Source organism: Ranitomeya variabilis, chromosome 2 (assembly GCF_051348905.1).
Source record: "Ranitomeya variabilis isolate aRanVar5 chromosome 2, aRanVar5.hap1, whole genome shotgun sequence".
In the NCBI taxonomy this organism is placed as follows: Eukaryota; Metazoa; Chordata; class Amphibia; order Anura; family Dendrobatidae; genus Ranitomeya; species Ranitomeya variabilis.
In genome coordinates, this window is record NC_135233.1 from 631655584 (window position 1) to 631679225 (window position 23642).

At 41.9% G+C, this 23642-nt stretch overlaps 1 protein-coding gene across 4 annotated transcripts in view; it reads left to right on the forward strand.

The window, feature by feature from the left end:
- TFB1M (transcription factor B1, mitochondrial) overlaps window positions 1-23642 on the forward strand; it is a 205884-nt gene that overhangs the window by 45868 nt on the left and 136374 nt on the right. For all 4 annotated transcript variants that reach the window (XM_077289058.1, XM_077289062.1, XM_077289059.1 and 1 more), the window contains exons 4-5: window positions 10108-10216; window positions 10896-11047. In XM_077289058.1, the coding sequence (XP_077145173.1) occupies window positions 10108-10216; window positions 10896-11047 (261 nt within the window). The remainder of the gene's footprint in view (window positions 1-10107; window positions 10217-10895; window positions 11048-23642) is intronic.

The window sequence follows — 23642 nt, forward strand, 5'->3', positions numbered from 1 at the left end:
CAACATATGGGGTTTCAGCGTACTCAGGACAAATTGGACAACAACTTTTGGGGTCCAATTTCTCCTGTTACCCTTGGAAAAATAAAAATTTGGGGGGCTAAAAAACAATTTATGTGGGAAAAAAATTATTTTTTAGTTTCACGGCTCTGCGTTATAAACTGTAGTGAAACACATGGGGGTTCAAAGTTCTCACAACACATCTAGATAAGTTCCTTGGGGGGTCTAGTTTCCAATATGGGGTCACTTGTGGGGGGTTTCTACTGTTTAGGTACATTAGGGGCTCTGCAAACGCAATGTGACGCCTGCAGACCATTCCATCTAAGTCTGAATTCCAAATGGCGCTCCTTCCCTTCCAAGCTCTTCCATGCGCCCAAACGGTGGTTTACCCCCACTTATGGGGTATCAGCATACTCAGGACAAATTGCACAACAACTTTTGGTATCCAATTTCTTCTCTTACCCTTGGGAAAATAAAAAATTGGGGGTGAAAAGATCATTTTCTTGAAAAAAATATGCTTTTCTAATTTTACGGCTCTGCATTATATACTTCTGTGAAGCACTTGGTGGGTCAAAGTGCTCACCACACATCTAGATAAGTTCCTAAGGGGGTCTACTTTCCAAAATGGTGTCACTTGTGGGGGGTTTCAATGTTTAGGCACATCAGTGGCTCTCCAAACGCAACATGGCGTCCCATCTCAATTCCTGTCAATTTTGCATTGAAAAGTCAAATGGCGCTCCTTCCCTTCCGAGCTCTAATGGCGCTCCTTCCCTTCCGAGCTCTGCCATGCGCCCAAACAGTGGTTTACCCCCACATATGGGGTATCGGCGTACTCAGGACAAATTGTACAACAACTTTGGGGTCCATTTTCTCCTGTTACCCTTGGTAAAATGAAACAAATTGGAGCTGAAGTAAATTTTGTGTGAAAAAAAGTTAAATGTTCATTTTTATTTAAACATTCGAAAAATTCCTGTGGAACACCTGAAGGGTTAATAAACTTCTTGAATGTGGTTTTGAGCACCTTGAGGGGTGCAGTTTTTAGAATGGTGTCACACTTGGTCATTTTCTATCATATAGACCCCTCAAAATGACTTCAAATGAGATGTGGTCCCTAAAAAAAAAATGGTGTTGAAAAAATGAGAAATTGCTGGTCAACTTTTTACCCTTATGAGTTAACTCCCTAACAAAAAAAAAATTTTGTAGACGTGTGGGAAATGTTACTTATTAAGTATTTTGTGTGACATATCTCTGTGATTTAAGGGCATAAAAATTCAAAGTTGGAAAATTGCGAAATTTTCAAAATTTTCGCCAAATTTCCATTTTTTTCACAAATAAACGCAAGTCTTATCGAAGAAATTTTTTGCCACTATCATGAAGTACAATATGTCACGAGAAAACAATGTCAGAATCATCAGGATCCATTGAAGAATTCCAGAGTTATAACCTCATAAAGGGACAGTGGTCAGAATTGTAAAAATTGGCCCGCGTGCAAACCACCCTTGGGGCTTAAGGGGTTAATGTGGCAATTCTTGCACTTTTGGCACAATTTGTTTTTTTTTATTATTATCTACACTTTTTAGCATTATTATTATAAAAATTACAATTATTGTTGGCCTATAAGGAGGTATTACATTGGGGTCTAGTGAGTTACCCTTTGGTCATACTGTGCTTTTGCTTTTAAGTCTGGTATAATATTAATCTTTGCTAATTTCCGCTATGTTGTGTGCACACTTTTAATGTATTATTTCTATTGCTATTTGTATTAGTAAAGGCATTTTAATAGGTATTACTTTTGCCTGGAATTTCATGGTCTTCCATGGTGTTGGTTCTTTTCACTTTACGAGTAGTAATTTACTCATTCTCTTTGTAGTACACCGGGTGTCCTTAATATAATATTACAGTATATGTTTTAGTATTACCAAAAAATCCTACATTATCCCGAAGGTGTTACTATTGTGATTCTGATTGTAAAAAGCGGAAGTATGAAAGAGGCCTAAGTCTTTCTGCAGTGACATGAAAATGCATATGCAATTTTGCTTCCGTACATTTCACCCTTTGTATTGCATGGTAGTTATCAAGGCAGCCTCTCATTTCTCAGACTTGTGAATGGATATTAACGGCATGGCCCATAAAGGGGTTATCCAACAATGTAATGAAATGGCCCTTGTCATCTAATTCAGAGAACAGTAGTCATATGACAGGACGGGCTGCAGAGTAGCTGTATCGGAAGCACACATACTGAAGCTACCAGAGAAAGGTTCTGACAGGAGAAGAAATAAATTCTCAGCTGACTGTGTGCATGGATGGCTGTTTAAAAAATGCATTGTGCTCAGGCAGTCAAGGAGAAGATTTCTTCTGGTTGCCCAGCTCTTTCCTTGGCTCATGGAGGTATGTATGCTTACGATACAGTGCCTCTGTTAGTTAAGAAGTAGGAGATAGACATTCTAGTAGACCACGCTACTGTGAAAAATGAGTAGTTTCATATATGATAATTCTTAAAGTATATTTTATGAATGCGTTTCAGGTTCATACTGAATTCTTTATCAAAACTGAACCAGATGTATATTAAAGTTCTGAGACATGGTTGGGTAAGAACCTGAAACGCGTTACTAAAAGCTACTTGAAGTATTGCCACACACGTGGAACTACTCCTTTTTCACAACAGCTTGGACTACCAGAACGTCTATCTCCTACTTCTCCTCAATCGACATACAGAAGAATATCCTCTTTTATCTGCAGACTGTCACGGGTTTACTACGACAGAGAGGAGCCAGAATACCACAGCATCTGATTTCTCCTACTCCTGCACTGTTTAGAAGCACTTCACCTTCACACTAAAGGGTGCAAGTTTCTTTTTGCAGTGCAGGGGTTAATCTGCCCAGTTCAGAGCTCTTGGAAGCTTTACTGTATTAAGGCCTCAGCTGTTCACTGTTGGCCACTCTCTTCTCCTATATATTCTGGGGCCTGGCAAGCACTCATCGCCATAGCTAGCTTCATGCTGCATGTTTCGGAGATGGTGGTTTGTTGTTGTTGTTTGAGAAGGCGTTTGGTGGATTTATGTGAGACTTTTGCTAGGTTTTGGTTGTGTACTAATTCCCCTCCTTCTCCTACTTTGGTTTTACCCCATCCGTCACTCCCCCGTGTATACCTCTATTGTTTGTGTGAGTATATTTGTATGTTTGGTATTTTCCTTCATCCCTGTTTGTATTACCTTGTTAGTCTGGTTGGTGTATATGATATGCTACGCTACTGCTCTCCTCTTACTTGGGTGGGGAAAGGGTACAGACTGAGGGTGGATTCAGGAGCTAAGGCAAAGTACGTGACCCCAATGTCTTCACCATCAGTTGGAATTCAGGGGACAGGGAGAGCTAGTGCGCCCCTATCGTTAGGGACAGGGAAGGAACCCCTGGTCCCAGGATACCCTAGAATACAATCGTGACACAGACTTGATGGCAGCAGCTGAATAATCTATGGGCGTTCATTGTAGTTGTGACATACACAACTCAGTCAGGTGGGCATCCCCCTCAACCCCTCATTTCACTTTTAAAATACATTATTGCCCTTTGTGCTCTTGTTCTTGGAGAAACACTTACATTATTATTTAAATTGGGGGGACTTTCTAATCAAAGTATGAGAAAGTACTGCAAAAATGCCTTAAAGTCAACATGTCATCAGCAATTGACCCATTGTTTAACTTAAGTTAAATCCTTAGGATAGTGCTTAAAATCTGACCAGTGAGGGTCCAAAACCGCACATGCCCACCAAGCTTCTGTTATTAACTCCACTGATGAAGAGATGTAAACATTGTACAAAGCTGAACAGCATAGCTATGTTGAATGTGTGGCAACCTGTGCCAAGAACTGTAGATCAGCTCCTTTATTTGGGTAGGAACTGATGTGCAGCTCTTTGCTTCATTGAATTGAATGAAGCTGTGCTACACAGCTCTGTTCAGTATTTCTATCTGGCCATAGCTTTAATAGATGAATGAGCAGACCCCTATTGATCGGATATTGATGACCTATCCTAAGGTCATCAATATTCTTTAACCCCTTCTCATTGCAGCCAGTTTTCACCTTCCTAACAGAGCACCATTTGTCATTTTATGTGATAATAACTTTGTAATTATTCTATATATCCAAGTGATTCTGACATTATTTCGCGACACACTGTACTTTATTTTAGTTATACATTTTGTTCGATATTGTTTGCATTTATTTATGAAATTATTTGAAATTTGAAACATTTTTTGCAATTTTGAAGCTTTTAGTTATAATGTCCGGCAGGGCACGAAACCCCATTGTTGTGAACAGGTACAGCTGAAGCTGAATAGTTCTTGCATAATTTGGAGGTGTGCTTTGGGTCATTGTCTTGTTGTAGGATGAAATTGGCTCCAATCAAGCACTGTCCACAGGGTATGGCATGGCATTGCAAAATGGAGTGATAGCCTTCCTTATTCAAAATCCCATTTACCTTGTACAAATCTCCCACTTTACCAGCACCAAAGCAACCCCAGACCATCACATTACCTCCACCATGCTTGACAGATGGCGTCAGGCACTCTTCCAACATCTTTTCAGTTGCTCTATGTCTCACAAATGTTCTTCTGTGTGATCCAAACACCTCAAACTTGGATTCATCTGTCCATAACACTTTTTTCCTTGCAGTCCTCTTTGGCCCCAATCTTCTCCATCTCATGTCCTGATTCTGCTCTGAAGCATTACAATGAAACCCTGCAAAGTGCCCTGGATGAAGCTGCACCTCATATACATATAATAACTCGGCACAGATGGCGACAACCGTGGCACACGCTGCAAACACGTTTCCTGCAGCAGTGCTCCAGGTGCGCTGAACGTCTGTGGAGAAAATCTAATCTACCTAAAGATTTCCTCCATTATAAGTTCATGCTAAAAACATACAACTCTGCCCTTCACCTCTCCAAACAAACCTATTTCAACACCCTCATCACCTCACTGTCAAATAACCCTAAACTTCTCTTTGACACTTTCCAGTCCCTACTCAACCCAAGAGAGCAGGCCCCAACCACAGATCTCCGCGCTGACGATCTGGCCAATTACTTCAAAGAAAAAATTGACCACATTCGACAGGAAATCATCTCCCAATCTCTTCATACCATGCACTGTCCTCCCTCCTCCACTGCATCTAGTTCACTCTCTGACTTTGAACCAGTTACAGAAGAAGAAGTAAGCAGGCTCCTTGCATCTTCTCGCCCGACCACTTGAACCAGTGACCCCATTCCGTCACATCTCCTCCAGTCCCTTTCCCCGGCTGTCACCTCTCACCTAACAAAAATATTCAACCTTTCCCTCACTTCCGGTATTTTTCCCTCCTCATTTAAGCATGCCATCATACATCCATTACTTAAAAAACCCTCCCTCGACCAAAATTATGCCGCTAATTATAGACCTGTCTCTAATCTTCCCTTCATCTCTAAACTCCTCGAACGCCTGGTCCACTCCCGTCTTATCCGCTATCTCTCATATAACTCTCTTCTCGACCTTCTTCAATCTGGCTTCCGCTCTTTACACTCTACTGAAACTGCCCTCACTAAAGTCTCTAATGACCTACTAACAGCTAAATCTAATGGTCACTACTCCATGCTAATTCTCTTGGATCTCTCTGCAGCATTCGATACTGTGGATCATCAGCTCCTCCTCACTATGCTCCGCTCCATCAGCCTCAAGGACACCGTTCTCTCTTGGTTCTCCTCCTATCTCTCTGACCGATCCTTCACTGTATGTTTTGCTGGTTCCTCCTCCTCTCACCTTCCCCTTACTGTTGGGGTTCCTCAAGGATCAGTCCTAGGCCCCCTCCTCTTCTCTTTGTATACAGCCCCTATTGGACAAACAATCAGTAGATTTGGTTTCCAGTACCATCTCTATGCTGATGACACCCAATTATACAATTCTCCTGTTATCACGCCTGCCTTTTTAGAAAACACCAGTGATTGTCTTACCGCTGTCTCTAACATCATGTCCTCCCTCTATCTGAAACTGAACCTGTCAAAAACTGAACTCCTTGTGTTCTCTCCCTCTACTAACTTACCTTTGCCTGACATTGCCATCTCCGTGTGCGGTTCCACCATTACTCCAAAGCAACATGCCCGCTGCCTTGGGGTCATCCTTGATTCCGAGCTTTCATTTACCCCCCACATCCGATCACTGGCTCTCACTGGCTCGCTCTTATCTGCATCTCAAAAACATTTCTAGAATTCGCCCTTTTCTTACTTTCGACTCTGCAAAAACTCTTACTGTCTCACTTATTCATTCTCGTCTGGACTATTGTAACTCTCTACTAATCGGCCTCCCTCTTACCAAACTCTCCCCGCTCCAACCTGTCCTGAATGCTGCAGCCAGGATCATATTCCTCACCAACCGTTACACTGATGCCTCTACCTTGTGCCAGTCATTACACTGGCTACCCATCCACTCCAGAATCCAGTACAAAACTACTACCCTCATCCACAAAGCACTCCATGGCTCAGCACCACCCTACATCTCCTCTCTGGTCTCAGTCTACCACCCTACCCGTGCCCTCCGCTCCGCTAATGACCTCAGGTTAGCATCCTCAATAATCAGAACCTCCCACTCCCGTCTCCAAGACTTTACACGTGCTGCGCCGATTCTTTGGAATGCACTACCCAGGTTAATACGATTAATCCCCAATCCCCACAGTTTTAAGCGTGCCCTAAAAACTCATATGTTCAGACTGGCCTACCGCCTCAATGCATTAACCTAACTATCCCTGTGTGGCCTAATAGAAAAAATAAAAAATAATGGTTCCTCGCATCATGTTCTCACACACTTTATGCAGTTCATAGCCTCTGTGTCTGTACTGTTACATACTTAGGCAGTTAACTGGTTCATGCAGCTTTACATGAACACCCGAGCCTTACACTATGGCTGGTCCAAATAACTAAAGCAATTGTTACCATCCACCTCTCGTGTCTCCCCTTTTCCTCATAGTTTGTAAGCTTGCAAGCAGGGCCCTCATTCCTCCTGGTATCTGTTTTGAACTGTGATTTCTGTTATGCTGTTATGTCTATTGTCTGTACAAGTCCCCTCTATAAGTTGTAAAGCGCTGCAGAATATGTTGGCGCTATATAAATAAAAATTATTATTATTATTATTTCCAATCTTCCTCTGTCCCATGTCTGTGTTCTTTTGCCCATATTAATCTTTTCCTTTTATTAGCCAGTCTCAGATATGGCTTTTTCTTTGCCACTCTGCCCTGAAGGCCAGCATCCCGGAGTCACCTCTTTACTGTAGACGTTGACACTGGCATTTTCCGTGTACTATTTAATGAAGCTGCCAGTTAAGGACCTGTGAGGCGTCAATTTATCAAATTACAGACTCTAATGTACTTGTCTTGTTGCTCAGTTGTGCAGCGGGGCCTCCCACTTCTCTTTCTACTCTGGTTAGAGCCTGTTTGTGCTCTCCTCTGAAGGGAGTAGTACACACCGTTGTAGGAAATCTTCAGTTTCTTGGCAACTTCTCGCATTGAATAGCCTTCATTTCTAAGAACAAGACTAGACTGTCGAGTTTCACATGAAAGTTCTTTTTTTCTGGCCATTTTGAGAGTTTAATGGAACCAACAAATGTAATGCTCCAGATTGTCAACCAGCTCAAAGGAAGGTCAGGTTTGTAGGTTCTCTAATCAGCCAAACTGTTTTCAGCTGTACTGACATACTTGCACAATGGTTTTCTAACCATCCATTAGCCCTCTTACACAGATAGCAAACACAAAGTACCATAAGAACACTGGAGTGATGGTTGTTGGAAATAGGCCTCTATACACCACATTAACAATGTATAGAGTCTGCAATTTTGCAGAGACTAATCAATCCACAAAAATAATCACTGACATGAACAGCCCCATAGACTAACACAGCTGTGTACGTGTGCTATTTGTGAAAAAAACGGATAACACTGCTGCGTGAGCATCTGATGTGTGAATGAGCCCTCACTGTTGTACTCCAATTGGCGCTTCTTCCTTTGTGACATGCATCCCCACAGTATTATACCACTCTATGTAGGGTATTGTCCTCCTCGGATAAATTACCTTAACATTTTTGTGGTGTTTTTTCTCTTATTATACTTTTTGAAAATAACAAAATTTGATGCTAAATGAGTGATACAGTGGATAGGGGATACGTTTCAAACTTGAGAATACCCCTTAAAGTCAAATATGCATTCTACCAAATGGGAGAAATTCTAGCCACTACTAACAGTTGGTATTTTATGTCGGCTACCAAATTTTATAGCTACAACAATTTCATCCTTTTCAGCTGCCAGTATGTTATATGCTGCTGTCAAGTATAATTGCAGATAATGAAACAAGGTTCAGCTTAAAACTGGGTTATTAGAAGAGTTGGAAGCGACAGATGTATAACAGTTTCTGAGATTTCCATTGCCCAACATTACATAAGAGTACTGCACCAGCAAGTATGCGGTTAACCTGTGGGCTTTGCCAAGATATTTAAATGTCGGGATTAAATGTAAAGTGCTGCCTTTCTGTAGAACATGTACATCAGAAAAGAAATGTTATGAAGGAGAAACAATCAGGCGAGTGATTCACCCTTTACGAGCAAAATACTTGCCGTTCTAAGTGTATAATGCAGAGCTCACGCAGCACGACAGGACTAGGAATAGAAAAGCAATGTGCAATGGAAAAGTAAATTACAATGGGAGATAGGTTACAATTATCTGAGATTTCTGCGAAATTAGAATCATTTCCACAGCACAGTGAGGCGGCTTTTTATGCTAATAGTAATATTTTAGCCATTGTACATTTCTTTCTACTTGGCGGAAAGACGGACATATTAATGTTGGAAATGTCATGTTAGATATGCAGATAAGTTTCCTTAATAATCGTCCTGCCAATTGTCTAGTGCAAGAGATAAATATGTTGGATTTCCAGCTACAAGCGCAAGTCTGGGAATGATAGAATCTGCCCACACCGTGCATTTTAGACTTTTCCAAGTACAGTTCTTACTAATGTGCTCACGAGTTTACAATCCACACCACAACGTTGGTAACCTCAGGATTAATGGTCACAGAAAGCTTGGTGCCATCGGCAAAAAAGCAGCTGTCGCCTGAGGTCAGCTCTGCACAGGGGGCCTATGGCACATCGCAGAGCGGTCAGCTAACTACATGGCTGAGGACAGGGCGGCCATGAGAAATGTAGTGTACAGTGGTCACACGGTCAGCACTGAGCAGAGAGACACAATCATGTAAAAGTCCCTGGAGGCATGGCTGGGATTCTTTACAGGGGTTATTAGACTATAGGGAGTTTGAAAAAATGACAGATTTTGGGATATGGCAGCCCAGTTATGCCAATCAAGACTTCCGACCATCGCAGGGCTCACGTGACCTAACAACTGCGCGTGAGCCCTGGGAACCCGACACTGGAGGTGAGTATAAGGGGTAAACATTCAGAATGGGAAGTAGTAGACAGCCTCTTTACATAAAGTAGATCGCACACATTTTAAATTGAGGGAAAAAAAGGCAAAAATGAACACTATACAGTGGCCTGTGAGGTGAGGCAGTAAAAAAGCCTGTGGAGACTCCAGTCTTGAGATGGAAAGATAAAGACAAAGAGACAGGTTCTGGGGGAAGAGTCTGAGCACTGAGTGTGGGGGCTGTTAGAAATCACAGTTTTGGTCTGATCTAAAAAAAAGAGTCAACTTATTCTTGTTTTATGTTCCATTTTGTAATGTTCAAAAATCATCCCTCATGAGTGTTGAAACCATCAAACACATTGTGTCTGTTAAAGCAACAGTAACCAAGATGGCAGCTCGGTGGCTCAGCGGTTAGCACTGTTGCTTTGCAGCGCTGGAGTACCGGGTTCAAAGGACAACACCTGCAAGGAGTTAGTATGTTCTGTGTTTGCGTGGCTTCCTCCCACACTCAAAAGACATACTGATAGGGAATCTAGACTGCGAGCCCCAATGGGGACAGCGATGACAGTGATGGTGCTATGTAAGCAAAGCATTATAAATACATGTGCGCGGCCACAGCATCTGACTGTGGACTTGAGCTATACAGAAGGCTGTTATATTTATTATATTTACTGTGATTGCTCATTTTACAGATGTTAAATGAAGCATCTATGGGGAAAGTGCGCATTGCTCATGGGGATATTCTCACATACAAGCTGGACAGAGCATTTCCCAAGCATTTGCAGAAAACATGGGAAGATGGTAAGCAAACATTATTTTTAGAAATGCCATTTTTGCTTTGGTGTTAGAGTGAATGCAAATAATGTGTGCATTATTAATGTAAATTTCTAACAATACCACACTATAACATTTAGCGGTAATTCTTTCAGAACTAGCACATAGTATAAGAAAGCAGCAAAGAAATAGTAACGCTGTCTAGATACATCACACAGCAAGTCGGGTGATTTTGCATATCGTAAATAATGAAGTGATTTTTCACGAATTTCGATAGTCTGTAACGGTCATCTAAATGTGTGAAGACTTCCAGATGTCTGGTGAAAGGATTATCCCCCTCCATCTCAGCTGTTCATGGTGGAGAGGAGAATGGCAGTGCCCAGTAACCGGGCGCAGGAGGGCGGCTTCGTTGTGTTCTTCCTGTAACCCCCAAGGAAATAGAAAGTACAAAACGCCGTAGCTTGCTGGGCTTTGTGGTTTCTGTAACTCACTTCTATGGGTGTTAATGAAACGGTGTAGCTCAGTCGTGCTTATCTGTTTCCATAGCTTTCCTCACATCTATCAGCTATAGCTAAAAAGTCCACTCCCAGTTCTGCATACTACCAGTTATGACCCCTGAGACGCCCCTTCACTGTTTTCCTGGCAGGTTTAAACACCTCATAAAAAGAGAGTAAGAATGTGTTTTAACGCATTATTTCTTTTTCAGATCCACCAAATATACATATTATTGGAAATCTGCCTTTTAGTGTCTCAACACCTCTAATCATCAAGTGGTTAGAAGAAATGGCCAACAAAACCGGTCCATTCAGATATGGCAGGACTCAAATGACTCTGACGTTTCAGCATGAAGTAGCTGAGGTATGATTAACCCAGTAGAAACTACAGTCCATATTATGGAGCACATAGAAATTGTAATTATTTAGTAGGAAATTATCACGCAAATAAGTCCCTCACACTTCTCTTCCTTCTACACTTTGAACTGTATGAGCAAGCTCCCTGATTTTTGTGAAATTTAACACGATCTTAGACGACTAGGCAAGGAGAGCTAACTTTTTATGTCATAGTACTGTAAAAATATCAGAGAAAATGAATTTTTCTTTTTTTCTATGGTGCACACCACCCGAATAAGGTACTGCTCTTCAGATCATGTGATGTGACCCAATTAGGTGAAAAGTAGAGATTTATTAACAATGGTGCAGTGTCATTGACCAGCCAGGGTGCCTAGTACATCATTAAGGTGCACACCCCATTCATTAATCTGGCAAAATAGTGTCAGAAACAAAAAAATGTAGTGCACAGGAGTCATTGGCTGTTGCCTATCAGGAATACATCGTCGCCCAATGTAGATTTTCCTCCAAACTAACCGACATCCTGTTTTGGATAGCTGCTCATGAATGCGCTATGCACAATACTACTTTGACATCTGCCAGAAATCCTGTGTCATGCCTCTTCTTCAATCCATAGCTACTGCTTTTTGCTGCAGCTAAAGTTATAAATTGGCCATCAGTCCAGTGTTTCTCTGAATGACCTTGTGCACATAAAGGCTATCCACTATCCCGGTTCTTTTTTTGTCGAATATGGGAGTTGAATAAACTTACGCACAGCACTACTTTCTTCTGTGCGTAAGGTTATGATTGCCCTCATTCATTTCTGAACATGCTCTGGTGAAATGAAAGCTGGGGCATTGAGTTGCCAATCGTATGTAAGTTTGCAGACCGTCCACAAAAACAGTTGTTTTTTATTCTGCCACCAGCAGATAAAAGCACTATCCATGATTTGTGCTGTGCAGACTTGCAAACACACCCACAATGAGACTGTCAAACCACCACCTCAGAAGATGGAAGAGATTGAGCTAGGAGGTGTTCTGTGCCAATCATCGCTGAGTGGGATCTTTTTCGTGCACTTACCACCCTGGCTCTAAGCCTTCTGGGGCCTATGTTTTCCTCCAAAGCTCCACTCCAAGTCATTCTGCACATAACCGCACACCCGTAACCACCGGGCTCAGTCTCCTCAGCTGAAGGTAGCACGTCACTGATCCGGATGAGACTGACCACCTTCCAGGGCAATTGCCACTTCATAGTTGAGTCAGCCAATCTAACTGGGATCCTCAGTATTGCAGATCGCACAGACAGTACTCTGATCATTTTTCTCAGCACATCAGCACAACAAGCGAGGCCTCTCGTAGGGCTGGTCGTGCATGGAATCCAGTTTGCACTCTGGCTCCTATACAGGGTGAGTCAACATCTAGCATATACTGCTGTATAGATTAATCTGCAGGCATGAATCAGTGTGTCTCTGACCTCATTCAAGGTGAGTCAGACCTATCAGCAGAGACATCTCAGTTTGGCGAAGTCGCAAGACTCCTATGCGGTTCTCTAACTTCCACCGAAAATCTTTTTCTACGAAAGAGACCATTCAGTTCAGCTCATCTCTATAGCAATCCAGGTAGACTTGCTCCATCTTTTCATGCTGGAGATTAGCTCCCTTTTTGTGTATGATTGCAACCTTCTCTTCTATTTCTAGTGGCAGGGGTGACTGCCTCACTCAGCTATTGTTTTTTAATTAGCAACGGGGAATGCTGGTGGGTCACACTGTATAGGCTTCTTCAGCCAGTAGGAGTCCTTTGTTTGTGGTATCTTAGACCATAGATAAGATACGCCACTCCCAGAACCATCAGGTCAGGTCACATGGTATCCTCTCAACAGTCTGACCTTTTTGCTAATGGGCTTCAGTTTTTCTTGGAGCTCACGAATTCCCTGCCCATTTTGATGCATTGTCCCTGGAGAGTGTGCCATGTTAACATGCATTGATTGTTGTTTGTTGAAGGCTCCCCTCGAGCGGCTAGTCCAGAACTTTGGGTAATCCGGCATGCTGACTCCGTCCCCAAGGCCAGTCTCCATATATCCTATTTGTTTTGCCTGCGATTTTAAAAAAGGCAAAGTGCCATCAAAAAAGCTTTTTCAAAAATTGCAAAAATGTAAAGTATCAATGTTTTAATAAAAAAAAAACTTTTATAATTTTTCACATGTTTTTACAATTAAAAAAGTTTTGATATTTTCCACTTTTAACCCCTTCACCCCAAAGCCTGTTTTCACCTTCCTGACCAGGCCAATTTTTACAATTCTGACCACTGTCACTTTATGAGGTCATAACTCTGGAACGCTTCAACGGATCTCAGTGATTCTGAGACTGTTTTCTCGTGACATATTGTATTTTATGTTAGTGATAACATTCCTTTGATTATTTCTTGTATTTATTTGTGAAAAAAAAGAAAATTTGGTGAAAATTTAGCAATTTTCAAACTTTAATTTTTATGCCCTATAATCAGAGAGTTATATCGCACAAAATAGTTAAGAAATAACATTTCCCACATGTCTACTGTACATCAGCACAATTTTGGAAGCATTTTTTTTGTTAGGAAGTTATAAGCGTTAAAAGTTGACCAGCGATTTCTCATTTTTACAACAAAATTCGCAAAACCATTTTTTAGGGACCACCTCACATTTGAAGTGACTTTGAGGAGCCTGTATGACAGAAAATAACAAAAGTGACACCATTCTAAAAATTGCACCCTCTCAAGGTACTCAAAACCACATGCAAGAAGTTTATTAACCCTTCAAGTGCTTCACAGAAATTTTTAGATAAACCAGGGAATTGCTGTGGATATGGTCCACGCTGCTGAATAATGTAGCTCCAGACGTGTTTCACATAAGGAATGGTGGTTTATTCAACGCGTTTCAAAGTCTAAATGACTTCTTCATCAGGAAATACCACATGTGCTATGGCGTCCACAGTACCTCCATTCACCTCATTATAGAGAATTTTCTGCCAGGGGTTCTGTCTGAATCATTTATTTCAGAAATTTACACAGAAACCCCGTTGCAAGCACTCAGCGCAGAGCGCAGGATAAATGTGCGCTGATCTTTGGGAGTCAAAATGGAAAAATCAACAGCAGGTGAAAAATTGGTTTTATTTATTTTTTATGTCGTACCGGAATAAGTGATTAGGCAACTTTATTCTTTGGGTCGGTGCGATTACAGCGATAACAGATTTTTATCGAATTTTTATATTTGGTTGCTGTCACACACTAAAAGACACTTTTTATTGCGAAAACTAGTTTTGCATCACCATATTTTGAGAGCTACAATTTTTCCATATTTTGGCCCACAGAGTCCAGTGAGGGCTTGTTTTTTTGCGGGACGAGCTGACGTATTTATTGGTACCATTTTCGGGCACATGACAGCATTTTTTTGATCGCTTTCTATTCTGATTTTTGGGAGACAGAATGAACAAAAACCAGCAATTCAGAAATTGCTTTTTGTTTGTTTTTTTTATACTGTTCCGCGTGTGGTAAAATTGATAAAGCAGTTTTATTCTTCGGGTTAGTACAATTACAGTGATACCTCATTTATCTTTTTTTTATGTTTTGGCACTTTTATACAATAAAAACTATTTTATAGAAAAAATTATTATTTTTGCATTGCTTTATTCTGAGAGCTATAACTTTTTTTATTTTTCTATGGACGGAGCTGCATGGCGGCTTGTTTTATGCGGGACAAGATTTATTTACATCCGTCTTTTTGATTGCGCTTTATTGCACTTTTTTTTCCGGCAGTATGATGACAAAGCATTGTCTTTTGCCTTTTTTTTTTTTTTTAGACGGCGTTCACTGAAAGGGTTTACTAGTGGGACAGTTTTATAGCGGGTCGTTGCAAAAGCGGGGATACCACATGTGTCCTTTTATTGCTTTTTATAATTTACATAAATAAATGTATTTATTTGAGACATATTTATTTATTTATTTATTTTTTCTTTATTTAGGTATTTTAAAAAAAAATATTTTTACTCTTTGTAATTTTTTTATTTTAACTTTTTTACATTGTCCCAGGATGGGACATCACTACAGAGTGTCAGATGAGGATCTGACAGACAGGGAAGGAGGCATTCCAGTTCCTGCTCTCAGCAGGTGCTCACAAGCCACCTTCCCTGCAAGACCCGGAAGTACCCCGTGGCCACCTTGGGGCCGGGGGTCTCCATGAAGACCATCAGGACAGCGCAATCACATCATTTTGTCCTGATGGAAGTGCGCAGTGAGCCCCCTCCATGTGCGATGCTCCTGTGTCGCTGTCACTACTGACAGCGGCATCAGGGGGGTTAAATACCCTTGATCGTGGACATGCTGCGAGGTGCCAGCTGTCACATACAGCTGACACCCGCACACGATTGCCGTGGCACTCAGCGTGAGGCCACACGTTCGGTTCGTCATACTAGTACTGCTGTTTGAGGGAACACACTATGAGGAGTACAGCCACTGCACTTTTTATCGCATTACTTCCTCAAACGGACACAGCTCTGCTATGTATAACCAGAATACACAGAACTTTAGGGAGACCAAGATCAGAAGACTTCCCTAGAGATGTTGTGCTCAAACTACACCATGAGGATGCCAGGAACTTAAGTTTGAGTGCCGCAAGAGAGAACCCTGCTTTACCAGACCTCCCAAATTCGGTTCGCCTTTTTGCAGATATCGCTCCTGCTAACCTTTCCAGAAGAAGAGCTCTCAGACCAGTCACTACTGCCTTTCAAGCGGTACAAGTTAAATTCAGATGGGGTTTCCCCTTTGCTCTTTCTTTTTCCCACAGCAAAAAAACATTTATATGCTGGTCTCTGGAAGATGGCAAACAAGCCCTTAACCAAGCTGGTATACTATTCTCAGATGAATCTTAACCACCACTGATAGGACGACCGCGACCAACCAGAGAGTGGAAGTCTGCGCCCATCACCAGGAGCCAGAATGCACAAATTACTTGACTGGGGACTAGCCTAGTGGCTGTTAACCACTGGAGGGGCTCAGAATGTTTGTCCACGATCTGAATGGACTGTTGAAGTCTGGTTATGGTTTAATTGTTTTCAATCCCTAGTTTGCTAGCTCTACATCAAAATTGGTTGTTAGGGTACCGTCACACAGTGCCATTTTCATCGCTACGACGGCACGATTCGTGACGTTGCAGTGTCGTATGATTATCGCTCCAGCGTCGTAGACTGCAGTCACACGTTGCAATACACGGCGCTGGAGCGATAATTTCAATGCGTATTTGCGATGTAGAAGCCGTTGGTTACTGTGCGCACATCGTATACAACCTGTGTCACACGATGCAATCATGCCGCCACAGCGGGACACTAGACGACGAAAGAAAGTTTCAAACGATCTGCTACGACGTACGATTCTCAGCGGGGATCCGGATCGCAGTAGCGTGTCAGACACAACGATATTGTAACGATATCGCTAGAACGTCACGAATCGTGCCGTCGTAGCGATGAAAATGGCACTGTGTGACGGTACCCTTATGCAAGAGTTATATAGAGCTACAGAGGGTGAATCTCACCGTATTCAAATAATTTCTTAATACGATCACCAAATTGATCCGTTTACTGCTACCCATGTCAGTTATTCTAACATTCCACTGGAAACCCAATGGCACGGTGACTTATCATAAGCTGGGGTTTGGCTGTCTGGGTCATTCCATGTTGCCAAACTTTAGTGATACCTGAATCCCCCTGTAAATATGGGTCTCCAGTTCACTATGATTATTGAGCATTTTGCTTATTTCGTTCTAGTACTACCGTATATAATTTGTTATGTGTCCTTTTCTATCCCCCTCCCCATTCTTCCTATTGTTTCCCCACAGAGATGTCTTCATTTATTTCACCCACTTTGTTCAGAAGTAATTATTTTGTGACAAACTATACCCTGGAGCCTATTTTAGTTGGAAAGTTATAAGGGTTGGGTCATGCCCGAGCATTACACATCTGTTTAATCATGTGGAAAGTTTTATCCCACAATGTACGGGGTTTTAACTCCCCCATGAAATGAAAGAAGGCCTTCCTAGACTATCAAAAATAGGGACCTGAAATAATTTGCCTCCAAGAGACTAATTTTTCCAACTCCTCATGCCCGAAATATTTGGACTCTGCTTACTCTCATTTTTATATATATATTTTTATATATATATTGGGAGCAAAAACGAGATGAGTAGTTATTTTTATCAAGAATAGTTTTCCATTTCAACCCACCAATTCACACTCAGACCCTGAGGGTAGATTTATTTTGTTACAGGGATCCCTACAGGGACAAAAATATTTGCATTGTAAATAGCTACATCCCTGCATCAACTCAACTCTGTCTTTAAATTGATATTCGCCAAACTCATCGCTATTTCATTTCACCACCTGATGTGATGTGGCGATTTTAACTTTACAATAAACCCAGGTTTAGACAGTAGTGCCTTGAGATGATTTGACATTACAAATATAGATAAGAAAAAAATACTTCGCCTCATGAGTGAGAATCATGTGGTGGACATATGGAGAGAAATAAATAGATCCAAAAAGGGCTACACGTACTTTTCCCCAGCCCACAAAGCATACTTCAGAACAGATCTTCACTTAACAACAGCCAACTCACTCCCGAATGTTCTATATACTCGCCATATACCCCCCTCATGGTCTGACCATGACGCATTGTTTTCGGTTTTCAAATTTAACATAACCATGTCTAGACTATATCTATGGAGATTAAATGAGTCCTTATTGACAGATCCTACTGTCAATAATCAAATTAAAGAGGACATAAAAAACATTTTTTAAACCAATATCACTACGGACTCCTCGACCAGGGATGGTCTGGTTAGCTCATAAAAAATACATGACTGGTTATCTGATCAAGCTGGCTGCTAATAAGAAAAAAAAAGAGATCCGAATTACAAGCGAGTTTGGAAAATAAACTTTTAGAACTAGAGTTGGCAAACCAAATTTCCACTTTCCTTTATTTAACTAAACAAATACAGGACATTAAACTACAATTAGACGCTACCCTTACCACAAGAACCAAGAGAGCCCTGACATGGACTAAAGCTACATTTTATAAACAGGCTAATAAACCCAATAGAATGTTAGCGTGAAAACTTAAGGTACCGTCACATTAAGCGACGCTGCAGCGATATAGACAACGATGCCGATCGCTGCAGCGTCGCTGTCTCGTCGTTGTGTGGTTGCTGGAGAGCTGTCACACAGACAGCTCTCCAGCGACCAACGATGCCAAAGTCCCCGGGTAACCAGGGTAAACATCGGGTTACTAAGCGCAGGGCCGCGCTTAGTAACCCGATGTTTGCCCTGGTTACCAGTGTAAATGTAAAAAAAACCAAACACTACATACTTACATTCCGGTGTCTGTCACGTCCCCCGGCGTCCGCTTCCCTGCACTGTGTAAGCGCCAGCCCTAAAGCAGAGCGGTGACGTCACTGCTGTGCTCTGCTTTACGGCCGGCCGGCGCTGACACAGTGCAGGGAAGCGGATGCCGGGGGACGCGACAGACATCAGAAGGTGAGTATGTAGTGTTTTTTTTTTTTTTACATTTACAATGGTAACCAAGGTAAATATCGGGTTACTAAGCGCGGCCCTGCGCTTAGTAACCCGATGTTTACCCTGGTTACCAGTGAAGACATCGCTGGATCGGTGTCACACACACCGATCCAGCGATGTCAGCGGGTGATCCAGCGACTAAATAAGGTGCTGACCTTCTAGCTCCGACCAACGATATCACAGCAGGATCCTGATCGCTGCTGCGTGTCAAACACAACAATATCGCTATCCAGGACGCTGCAACGTCACGGATCGCTATCGTTTTCGTTGTTAAGTTGTTCAGTGTGAAGGTACCTTTAGAATGAGAGAATCACTCAATACTATATCCTCTATAAAAGAGTCTACAGGATAAGTATCAGCACATCCAGATACTATTTACAATACATTCCATGCCTATTATCAGAAACTATATTCAACTCCACAGCCACACCTACCACAACTCCTAGAATCCTTTTTACAAGACCTTCATCTCCCCAGGATCATGGGACCTACAGCCCAACAACTTCATCAGGATGTTTGAAAAGAAGAAATAAATTTAGTTGTTAAAAATTTTAAAAAAGGAAAAGCCCCTGCTCACAGCAATATATTACAAAAAATTTGTATAGACGCTAGCTCCCCATATTAAAAACTTTTGTAAGTCACTACTAAATGGTACCCAGATGTTCTATGTGGCACATGTGACCGTGATACCTAAACCCAAAAGAGATAATTTGCTAACAAAAGATTTTAGACCTAACTCGTTATTAAACATAGATTTAAAAATTTTCATGTCTACTGTTACGGATAGGCTTAATAAATTACTACCTTCGCTTGTCCACCATGACCAGGTGGGTTTTATACCCACAAGGCAAGCACCTGATAATATCAGAAGGAATCTAAATATTATCCACTTTGCAAATTACCATAAAAAATTCTGTAATGCTGTAGATAAGCCCCCGATGTTACCTGAAAGAGGAGAAAAAGATGTTAGAGTATACTCACCCAGGGGCAGTCCAGCTGCGGGGCGGTCCCGCTGTGGTCCGGTCCGATGGGTGTCTCGAGTCCGGTCCGGAGCCTCCCGTCTTCATTCCATGACATCCTCTTCTGGTCTCAATGCCGCGGCTGCGGCGCAGGCGTACCTTGTCTGCCCTGTTGAGGGCATTGCAAAGTACTGCAGTGCGCAGGCGCCGTGACAGCTCAGAGAGGCCCAGCACCTGCGTACTGCAGTACTTTGCTCTGCCCTCAACAGGACAGACAAAGTACCCCTGCGCTGTAGCCGCGACGTTGAGACCAGAAGAGAACGTCATGGAATGAAGATGGGAGGCTCCGGACCGGACCTGAGACAATCATCGGACCGGACCGCAGCGGGACCGCCCCATGGGTGAGTATAATCTAACGTCTTTTTCTCCTCTTTCAGGTAACATCGGGGGCTTATCTACAGCATTACAGAATGCTGTAGATAAGCCCCTGATGATGGTGAGCTTACCTCACCATCGATTTTGGGGGTGACTGGTTCCCTTTAATACACATCCAATTCCAATAAACATAAGAAGAGGCACCAAACAGGGCTGCCCTCTATCACCAGCCCTCTTTGCTTTAGCCATGGAACCCCTGGCAGAGGCTGTACGAAAAAACCCCAATATTACTGGCTCTGATAATTTGGGGGACCGATACAAAGTTAGTCTCTTCGCGGAAGACCTCTTCCTGACTTTAACCAACCTACACACCACCCTTCCAAATTTATTTTCGCCCCTTTATAATTTTGAGGTGATTTGGGGTCTTAAAATAAACATATATAAATCTGAGGCACTATTTTTGAACACCCCAAAAGAAAAGCAAACCAACATAGTTTCTCACTTTGGATTCACAAGACGAGAACATTATCTAACTTATTTAGGGATCAATTTAACAACTACCAGGTCGACCCTATTTAAATGGAATTATAACCCATTAATACTAAATCTTCAGGCTGATTTGAAGAAGTAGTCTCCCTTAACTCTGTCCTGGCTCGGTAGATTGCATGCAATAAAGATGGTTTCACTACCCCGCTTTTTTTATATTTATTCCGATCCCACCCGATCATGGTCCCAACTAAGACATTCACCAATATTCATACTATAATTTCTAAATTTATATGGCAGGGGAAAAAACACAGAATTTTGCAAAAAACTGCACTTTCACAGGAAATTTGGAGGACTATCATTACCTAATTTTGCTTTATATTTCAAGTCTGCCCAAATAGCCCATTTAACTAATTGGGTCTTCTTGGAATCATTTCTTACTAAACCATTCTCATTACCAGGATTAATGTGGATTACGGAGAGGCTCCCATAGAGTTTAACCGTTTTTGCACCTTCTACGGCACATTCTCTCATTCTTTGGAGGAAATTAAGATTTAAATTCAAATTACAGTCTAGCCCATCCCAATTACTTTCCCTCTTCCATAATTTAATATTTTTACCTGGCCTTGAGCCTCATTCCTTCTCGTGGTGGAAGTTGAAGGGGATCTCCTTATTAAAACATATTTGCTCCCCATTTAATGTACTGCTTGATAGGCAGGAGTTTATTCAGAAATTTGAGCCTCCTGCTAGGGAAGCAATGTGGATAAATCAAATATTTCACTTTGCCAAGCAAAGTTTTACAACTAATACTCCCCTTCAAATATCTAGTTTCGAGCAAAAGTGTCTAAATGACCCTTTGGGGAGGGGAATAATATCATTAATCTATTCAATTATAGTTATATGAAAAAGTTTGGGCACCCCTATCAATCTTAAGCTTAATGTTTTATAAAAATTGTTTTTTTTGCAACAGCTGTTTCAGTTTCATATATCTAATAACTGTTGGACACAGTAATGTTTCTGCCTTGAAATGAGGTTTATTGTATTAACAGGAAATGTGCAATCTGCATTCAAACAAAATTTGACAGGTGCATAAGTATGGGCACCCTTATCATTTTCTTGTTTTAAATACTCCTACCTACTTTTTACTGACTTACTAAAGCACTTTTTTTGGTTTTGTAACCTCATTGATCTTTGAACTTCATAGCTAGGTGTGTTGTGAATTTGGATTCTGGGCTCCCCCGGTGGCCGCTTGTGGAATTGGACTTGTCATCCTCTTTCCTGTTTCACCTGGTTCCATCAGTAGTGGGTGTCGCTATTTAAGCTCATTTCTCTGGTGGTTTCTTGCCGGTCAACAATGTTATCTGATGCCTCTCAGTGCTTGTTCCTGCTTCTAGACAACTACTAGATAAGTTGGACTTTTGTCCATGTTTTGTTTTGCCTATTTGTTCCAGTTCACAGCTGAAGTTTTGTTACTGTGTCTGGAAAGCTCTCGTTGATCAGGGATTGCTACTCTGGCGTTATGAGTTAATGCCAGAGTTTAAGGTAATCTCTGGATGGTGTTTTGTTAGTGTTTTTCTGCTGACCATGAAAGTATACTATCTGTCTTCTGCTATCTAGTAAGCGGACCTCAAATTTGCTAAGACTATTTTCCTGCTGCGTTTGTTGTTTCATCTGAACTCACCGTCATTATATGTGGGGGGCTACTGTCTTCTTTGGAATATTTCTCTAGAGGTGAGCCAGGTCTTATATTTCCATCTGCTAGCTATTTAGGTCTTAGGCCAGAGCTGGGCATCTAGCGATAAATAGGAAATGCTACCTGGCTATTTCTAGTTGCGCGGCAGGCTTAGTTCATGGTCAGTATAGTTCCATCTTCCGAGAGCTTGTCCCTCTATAGGCTTGCTATGATCTCTGCCTGCAGAGATCATGACAGTTTGACCGGCCAATAAAGTGTTAAAGACCCAGGTTGAGAAAGGAGAGTTATAAGAAGTCTGCTGGAATTTTTTTTTTTTTTTTTTTTTTTTTTCCTCCAGTCTGCCTTGCTGCAGTCTTTTTTCTCTCTCTCCTCCTAATCTCTGTATGCTCTGTGTGCACCTGACAATAATGGATCTCCAGAGTGTAACTGCGGGTTTGAATAATCTCATCACGAAAGTACAAAATTTACAAGATTTTGTGGTACATGCTCCGGTATCTGAGCCGAGAATTCCTTTGCCGGAGTTCTTCACAGGGAATAGAGCTAGCTTCCAGAATTTCCGAAATAATTGTAAGCTTTATTTGTCCCTGAAATCTCGTTCAGCTGGAGACCCTGCTCAGCAGGTTAGGATTGTGATTTCCTTGCTCAGGGGTGACCCTCAAGATTGGGCCTTCTCATTGCCAGCAGGGGATCCTGCGTTACGCGATGTGGATGCGTTTTTTCTGGCCTTGGGCTTGCTTTATGAGGAACCTCATTTGGAACTTCAGGCAGAAAAAACTTTGATGGCACTATCTCAGGGGCAAGACGAAGCTGAAGTTTTCTGCCAAAAATTCCGTAAATGGTCTGTGCTTACTCAGTGGAATGAGTGCGCCTTGGCGGCAACTTTCAGAGAAGGTCTCTCTGATGCCGTTAAGGATGTTATGGTGGGGTTCCCTTTGCCTGCAGGTCTGAATGAGTCCATGTCAATGGCTATTCAGATTGATAGGCGTCTGCGGGAGCGCAAACCGGTGCACCATCTGGCGGTGTCTATGGAAAAGACGCCAGAAAGTATGCAGTGTGATAGAATTCTGTCCAGGAGCGAGCGACAGAATTTTAGATGGAAGAATGGATTGTGTTTCTATTGTGGGGATTCTACTCATGTTATATCAGCATGCTCTAGGCGTACAAAGAAGCTTGATAAGTCTGTTTCCATTGGCACCATTCAGTCTAAGTTTATTTTGTCTGTAACCCTGATTTGTTCTTTGTCATCCATTGCCACGGACGCCTATGTTGACTCTGGCGCCGCTCTGAGTCTTATGGATTGGTCCTTTGCCAATCGTTGTGGTTTTGATTTAGAGCCTTTGGAGACTCTTATTCCTCTGAAGGGGATTGACTCCACCCCATTAGCTAATAATAAACCACAATACTGGACACAAGTAACCATGTGTATCAATCCGGATCACCAGGAGATTATTCGTTTCCTGGTGCTGTATAATTTACATGACGATTTGGTACTGGGATTGCCATGGTTGCAGTCTCACAA